General features: G+C 38.9%; 1 protein-coding gene across 1 annotated transcript; it reads right to left on the reverse strand.

Moving 5' to 3' along the window:
* Window positions 1-2,410: 2,410 nt before the first annotated feature.
* On the reverse strand, window positions 2,411-7,963 carry STRIT1 (small transmembrane regulator of ion transport 1). Its single transcript, XM_085302879.1, has 2 exons — window positions 7,948-7,963; window positions 2,411-2,505 (listed from the first exon to the last, which is right to left on the reverse strand). The coding sequence occupies exons 1-2, from the start codon at window positions 7,958-7,960 to the stop codon at window positions 2,411-2,413; spliced, it is 108 nt and encodes a 35-aa protein (XP_085159005.1). The 5' UTR covers window positions 7,961-7,963.
* Between the last annotated feature and the right edge of the window lie 551 nt (window positions 7,964-8,514).

Consider the following 8,514-nt stretch of genomic DNA (forward strand, 5'->3'; position numbering starts at 1 on the left):
CGTGTGAAGCCAAGTTTCTGAAGGAAAGCATTAAGAGTACTGTGCCATGGGTGATGCTGCCTACACTACAATGTCTGCAGATAAATGCAAGGAAGACAGTTCACTACACCACATTTTGGTATGTAATGCAATATCCTACTATCGTTGGCATGGTAYAGTCTAACTTACCTAAAAGCCTGTGATCCTGCCAGCCATCATCTGTGTCTTTTAATAGGTGATAGTCTGAACTGCCTTGATAGCTGCAAATGAGCAGATAGCTGCACAACAGAGCACAAAACCTAGGAAATACAGAGAATCAGCCTACACTACTTTTCTACAGATGAAACTAAAGAAATGGTTTTCTCATGTGTACGTAACTATTCCTCTTCTAAGTATCTCATTGCTGTAATAGTGCTGCTGGCTTTCTTCACGCAGCTTTATCTATGTACTGTATGCATGATCTGTATCTCCTCTGCTATTCTGTGTACAGACTTTCCCTCTCAGTTGAACCAATATTAAATTGAGAGTTTCCTTGTATGCKAAAAAAAGCCTGAGATTGAAAGTAGTACTTGCCTGCTGTTACCATCAGCGACGTCTGTCTTTTCTTCCAAACAGCCCTGCTGAACTGGAGTGCTTTCAGATTCACTGAGAATCATGCACGAGGAGACATCAAATGGGCACCCTTGGGCCCCAAGGCAGGGTTAGCTGTATTCCTGCTGCCTCAGTGTCTGTCCGTCTGTTCTAAAAGGCTTCCAGTAATCAAGAATCTACAGTAATGCCTTAAAATTTCTTCCAGTAATGTTCTACCTTTACCCTAAGGACAGCCTGGATCTCACTTGCTGATTCCCCATTACTTCTGCCCTGTACATCACTGGCAACAGATTATTCCCTTCCTCTTTCAAAAAGTCTTTTATATATTTGAAGAGTTATGTTTTCCTCAGTCTTCTCTTTTTTAGGCTGAACCTCCTCTGGAGTGTGCTCGTATTATCTTTGGTTAAACATCACACACCTCAGTTCCTCCTTGTTGCTCTCCTCTGAATTCCTTCCCATTGGCCCACAACTGGTTCCTGAAGTGCAGTGACAAAATCAGAAGGCTTGGGAGACCGTACCATTGCTGAATGGAACAGGAGGAGGATTTCGTTTGTTTTATAGGCTATTTTTCTGTTGTTCAAACCTGTTCACACCAACATTATGACATTGCTTCAGTTTGTGATACACTATAATTCTCAGGTTCTTTTCTGAAAAAATGCTGTCTAGCCAGTTGCTCCCTGTCCTATATTTGTGCTGCTAACAGTTCCTGGTAGGTGTAGAACTTGGATTTTCACCTATTACATTGATTTTTTYCCAAGACTAGTTATATAGTTTCAATTTAAATTCTAACCTTTTTCTCTAATATCTAGTACTGCGCTCTGTTTGGCTTCATCAGAGGGGACTGCTAGCATGCCCAAAAACGGAACTGGAATTCCAAGCAATCTTAATCCTGTTCCGTTCCCACTGTAGTCTAGCCATATTTAATTTGATGAGAATTGGATTGGATTCCAACTAAAAAAGTTTAAGATTTGGCTCTGAACATAATTTAAACACAAAAGACCAGTGGTTAATTTGGTATTTTCTACATATAATTAAATAAAACTGAAAGCTTTTAGGATTTATAAAGGCTGAGTCATGCATTTTAAGATGCATTCCCCATCTCCCTTTCATCTTCCAAAGGACTTTTTTGATTTATATATTAGTATGTTTGTGTGACTGTTTGCTTTCTTAAAAAGGAAATTAATGTAGTTTTGGAAAACTTATTTAGACAGTAACATTCTAGATATTGGGAGAGGGAAGAGTGTTTTGCCACAATATTTTAGAGTTTAACATAATTGATTTTTGATTACAAAACTTTTTAAATTGTGACTTAACTCATTTACACTTCTCCAAATACATTGAGGTACTTCTTGCCCAGCCTGGCACATTCCACAAATGAGCTTAATGCATTTTTTTTTGTGTTACATTGCACCAGTACCTCTGGGAGGTTTCAAAAAATGCTAGAATTCAAGACAACAACAACAAAGTAGTCTGGAGAACATGCAGATACCTCACCTACCACCAGGCTCCAAAAACCATTCACTCAGTTCTGAATGATAGGAAAACTGGGGAAATGGTTTGATGTGATTCTTCCTAACTCTAATTAGCATCTCACACTTTTGTTGTAGATAAAAAGTGTATACCATGTCTACAGTGTGGATATTAAAAATAACTCATTTTATACATATTTTAGTGGTTAGATATTTCATTTCCAAGTTCTGGAATATAACGTCCAGGTTCTTTTAATCAACGTCATTGTAAATTCTTCTTTCCTGTAGGACAAAGAAAATTATATTAGAAAAGGTAGCAATGCAAACCAAAGGAAACATGGATGGTATATGATACAAATCACTTACTTCTATCAAGAGAAGACAATGTAAACCATTAATGCACAACCCACTATCCAGCCAATTCCAAGGAGTATAGGTACAACAAGACGTGAAAGTGGGAGCTCAGCTGAAAKAGAGAAGATAGTCTTTTTCAGAAAGGTCACACTAGACTGATTCTGAATTCATGAAATTAAACATATCAGAACTATTATTATCACAGAACAAAAAGACACCTGTGGGCTTGGGCCACATAATCTATCACTGCTATTTTTAACATGGAGTCACCATATCTTGGCATAGCAAAAGCCCATATATTTCCACACCATAGTCTCTGCAATCAGATAGGCACAAGGCTTAGCACTTCCAAAACAAGCAGGGTAAAGGGAGGAAACAGAAGCATGGTTCTGTCCTTGGTCTCCATAGGTCATATAGGAGAACATCTGTACAGGACTTTGTTGACAGCAGCTGTCTCAGCAGATTCAATCCACTGACAGGTACAGCACCTTCTAGAAGTYTCACTAGGTTGACAACAGTAAATCAAAAATAGAATGATTATTTAACATTATACCTATTTAATTTAACATTAACATGCCTGGGGCTGCAATGGGGATGCTGTATGAGCTCCCACATCCCAAAGGATGACTGACTGCCAGGGGCTGCGCCCTAGGGACTTACAGCTTGTCTCTGTGCTTTCTGTGCAGGGTGCCTGATTTAGTCATCTCCTATCCAGTCACTAGAGCGATAAGAAGTAGCTACAGTCAACATAATTATCTGCTGACAGGGCTTTCCCTACCTTAAAATAAGAAAATACCATAAAAGTTTCCAGTGTGGTACAAACCAATGATGTGATGTGGTAACCACAATTCTGAGTTTGTCTCACAGCATGTACCATCTATCTGACTGAACTGGGCCAGTCACAAACATGTGATGTTTTGCCTGTACTGTCTGTTATTATTAGGACAAGCTAATAAATAGCACTGAGACAATAAAAAATTCTGATGCCTTATGCAGAGTGATGGTTCTACAAGAAGAATGTAGGAAGCAGAAACAGAGCTTTATACAAATACCCTTCTATACAGTATCAGCATTTCAAAGATCATTCTATCAGTTTTCTGCAAATAGCAGAAGCTTGATAGAAAGCAGTTATATCAGTCTTTGAGATCATATTTGTTACCCATATATTAGAGCATTTTAAAGCACATCCTTATGCAGTTAAAAGACGAGCTGGTTTCTGAAAGGATTAATAAATAACCTTAAACTAGTCATAACACCGTGTAGAGTTTGGATCAAGTTGACAGACCATGCAAGGACACTCAAAATTTTCAGGTTTTCCACACTACTCTTTTAAAGCTACACACAACACAAACACGTCTTGCCATGATATTCCATGTTTAAACTACCAAGAGGGAAAGAGAACATATAGATAGAAAATCTGCATGTATAAATCAAATAAAATACAGAACAGCAATGCCTGAAGCAAGAACCTACAATAAGCAACCAAATACCACAAAGATAAAATCCTGCTCTGAAATTTTGGTATCCTTTTGCCACAAGGGAATTCCATACCTATTTCCTTTAAAAATTGTTACTCCTTTGATACTTTATAAGGTAAAATTACATCTGTTGGGAATGATTGCTTGCCATTTTTTCTGAACATCCCATTAAAAATAAAGGGCTGGATCCTACCAGGGAACATGGAAGAGTTTTGACAGAGCACTGCTGAGTTTTGCCAATGAGTCTTCTGAATATGGTGTTTTGTTATATGAGATCCAGTTCAAATGCAGTAAGATAAGAGGAGCAAGGAAGCACTGATGGGTCAGCAAGAACACTGTGCTGAGCATTTGTCATGAGGCAGCAAGCAGCTGGCTCTGAGGGATAGTGTTTCATGGAAGCCACTGGGAGTACTTGTGTTTCATAGCTTGAGAACAGAAATGACCGTGAGGTCATTTGCTCTGATCTCCTGTATGTCATAGGACAGACACCCCAAGACTTTAGTCAGAGTAAAGCAACTGCCTGGAAGACTATATTTTATGCTTTGAGCAAGAGAGACTGAAGTGTGACATATGCACAAGGCTGGGGGATGGACTGTGTGAGACATCAGAGCAGATAACCCATTTGCAAGGCCTCAGAAAAAGGTGATAAAATCCAAGATCCCAATATTTGATCAAAGGGGAAAACTATCCTGAGTCTCAATCGGGCAGTCAGCATTACCCTCACTGTGGAGCAAGGACTTACACCCCAACAGCCAGAAAGAGGATTTTCTCAGCCGCCTTAGAGCATCCACATTGTCCTGTTTTCAGCTTCAGGTGGAATGAGAGGGGGTTGGGGAGGGCTGAACAGCAGAAGACCAAAGTACATCTAAGCAACTACGCTTTGAAAAGAAAAAATCTCTGCAGGTAGCCAGCTAAAATCCTAAAACATGAGCTTTCATTACAATGACTGTTTTAATGAATGCAAATGAAAGCAAATATTAAGGGAAATGTGGGTTGTTGAGAAGCAGTCGTAAGTATTGCTTTCAAAGAGACCCAAGGAATCAAACCTCTGCCTCTGTGGTTTGAGCCAAAGCCCACTGAGATCAAAAGACCAATTCTGGATGGCAGCAAGAATAAATAGAAGAACCTTACTGTGACACATATATGTAAGTTGGCATTCTAGCTACAAATTACTTTCTTTTCCCTCCATTATAGTCATTTTTCCCTACTTCAGACATGGATTTGTCTCAAAATAAATACAGAGAGACTGCTCCAGCTGACAAACTAACAGCATTTGTGCTGTGCTACACCAGAGTTCCTCTATACACGCAATAAATGAACTTGTCTGAGCTCTGTGCTCCTGCAGCTCGGAAGGCCTGGGAAATGTCCATCACATGAATCCCAAGCACTCTAATGAAGCCAAGGATCCCTCAGCTGCACTGTACGGAAGCATAGATATCCAGGCTAAATACAGCAGTAAACTTCATCTCATCAYTCCCTTCTTTTGTTTGGGTTTTACCAGGTTTTATTCAAAACTATAAACAGTTAGTTTTGCCACCTTTACTCAGTAAAAACTCCTAACAACTTCCACAAGCAAAATGAAGCCTATGGTCTCACTGAACTGCCTTCACCTGTGAAATGTCTGATCCCAACTGCACCAAAAGGGCAAGTTAAAGAGTTGCCCCAAGGTACTGGACAGAAAGATTCCCACTTGCTTGAAACATACAGTGACTTGCAGGGAAAAAAGTGAATTTTTCCCTTGCACAAAGCTGTCAAGTTTGCTCTCACAATTTTAAGTCCTCTACTCCAAAATGCCTCAGAATTTTGCAGTAGTTTTCTTTGTATTTTATCTCATACCAGCTACATATGCACACTCACACCACCGAACTYCTCACGTGCACCTTGGACGGCAGTTTGGACACCCAGCTAATCAGCAGAAGCTTAGCAGGAGATGCGTGACCACACAGACATGCCCCTGTMTCCTGCAGCACCCTTCAGGGCTACCTGCTCCTGGAAGCAGCAAGCTTACTCTGTGCAAGGAGGTAAAGGGTGCCCTGGTCTCTTCTGGGGTTTTATGTGCCTATGGCAGGCACTTCGAAGAGAAATTGTCTATCACAAATTCTTGCAGCAACCCCCTCTACTTATCTTTGTATGTATCTGCCCCTACAAGATACATAAAATATACACATGTGTACTCAATATATACTGAATATATGATGCACATATTTGTGTAAGCTGCATTATTTTCTTGGTTTTGTAGACAATTCATTGTTTTTTAATATGTAAAAAATACGCCAAGAGCAATATTAAAAAGCCACTACAAGAAAAAAACTCAGTAGACTGAGAGGTCCTGCTGTGAGAAAATTAACACCTTTAAAATATGTCCATTCAATTAAGCAACAGTGGTCTATTGAATGAAGTGTTTGCTCAAGAAAATGATCATTCTTAACCAAAAAAAAAAAAAAAAAAAAAAAAGAAAAGAAAAGCTTTAGTTGGCTCAAGTCAAAATGGCTCCTTGGTTCAGGCATTTAGACTCCATGGTTTAAATAATATGATGATACACTTTATAAATCTGTGTTCATGAATACACTGCACAGGGATTAGAACTATAATAAATACACATCTGCTTTTTAGAAACAAATTCTGTGATAATGAGGGTGACATTAAATTGCCTCCCGTATCTCCATGTCAGAAACTCTAGCTGCCCAAGTCCCAGCTGCCATCGCCACCTGACAACCTTTTTCTTGTTCCATAAGTTCTGCCAGTAAAAACTGTGCTGTTCCAAAATATAATTTAATAACAAAACTAATATGGATGGACTTTGTGTTGATGGCATGTGCCTGCTTCACATTTAAAATCATTCAGTCCCAGGCCTTAGTCCCGGCACGTCAGTGTTGCTGAAGCACATCTGGTGCAACCACTGAGGTATTTTGTCCCTGTGTGGGGGGCACGCAGGAGCCTCACCGACAGCCCGCAGAGCTGGAGGCGGCGAGGTCTACCTGCCRGGCCTTGTGCCCGCTGTCGCCCCAGCTCCCCCTGGCTCCAGCCTTGTCCATCTATACACTTGTGGCCACAATGTTTTGGGATTTTTTTTTAAACAGAATTAATGATAAACACCCTACCAATGCAAAATATTTCTACCTCTCTGGAGGCATGTGGTTAAGTACCAGTTCATAGTGGAATATCAAAACTAGTACAATTTCCATGGATATCTATGGAAATTAAAATTAAAAGCATGCATTCGCTATCCAATTCTATCAGAATTTAGTAGAATCCCATTATACTTCTCAGCTAGCAGCATTAACTGTTCAAAAAAAGGAAGAGATGAATTTTTAGAAGCTTTGAGTGTTACCATCTAAACCTCTAAAGAGTGATGTAAATAGAAAGTGACAATGAATACAAAACGCATTTTTTATAAAATACATTGTTTTCCTTTTCAGTGAAAGCATGCTTATAAAAAAAAAATGATCAAAGTTTTGTTTTGCCCTGCCACTTGAGCTTTGTGGGTTTTGAGCCTAAGTTATTAAGTGTTCATCTAGCATTACACTCAGATTTCAGCTATGCAGACAGTATATTTAATACTGTCAAGCATAACTCATTTTTACACAGACCAGTCTATTTGTGTTAGTCAGCTTAGAGGCACATCTGACCAACTGCAGTTATAATTTTTAAGGTATCTGAAGATAACCTCAGGAAAAATATTTTCAGTGTTTCAATGCAAGTTTATGCTGAATGTTTGCCAATGGGTGACACGCACTCATTTTCCATGTTTAACCCATGCCACCAATCACCTCTTATTAGTCTCTCAGAAGGAGAAAAACTTCAAAAAAGAATCAGGAAAAAGTTATTTTAAAATCACAACTACAAAAAAACCCCAAAATGTATAATTCAGAAGTGCAGGAGGAGCCAAGCTACTTTAAACTTTTAATAGAATTATCTTTTAAATTGATCGTACTTTTTTACTAAAAAGTAAAATATGTAGCATAACATACAACAACTAGTGCCTTAAAAACAGCTGAGTATTTTCATGTTACATTCCCCATATTTATGGATTTTAAGAATACATTGTTACATTAACATTTAACTGTTCGTCTTACCTGGCTCTGCCATTCTTCTCTCTGCTGAATTTATTGACAGGTTTTAGGGTTTGTCTCCGCAGTTGTTCTTGTGAGCTTTAGGATGCTTTATATAGAGCAATATTTGGAATGTGCTGCAGCTGCCTTGGTCACTGATGCCAGTTTTTGGCTATATCCATTCAATTGTTTAAAAGGCAGGAGTTCAAGGTATTCAAGGTTACCTCTTCCTATTCCTGTAGCGGCATGTCTATTTTAAAGAAAGCTGAATAAAGAGGGGTCATTTTTTTGAAAGGGGCAATGAGACAAGGGCAGAAGTTGCTTTATGTTCTGTTAACAGCTATGAAACACTGTAGAGTAAGCTTGTGTGTTTCTTTCTGTAATATTCGTGGGCATCCATATATTTATAGCATGAAAGAGATCCAGCTTGTTCTTAGTTCCCAGGTCTTCTCTCTTCCATCTCCTATCAAAAAAACAAGCCAAGTCTTGTTCAGTAATACTAGCATATATATTTCTGTTAATGTTATTAGTAATTTGCTCAGCATCAGCAGTTACGTCACATTCTGCAAAACACAGATACACAGTTAGTGT

Source organism: Rhea americana, unplaced genomic scaffold (genome assembly GCF_003343005.1).
Source record: "Rhea americana isolate MKP2758 unplaced genomic scaffold, rheAme1 scaffold_193, whole genome shotgun sequence".
NCBI classification, from domain to species: domain Eukaryota; kingdom Metazoa; phylum Chordata; class Aves; order Rheiformes; family Rheidae; genus Rhea; species Rhea americana.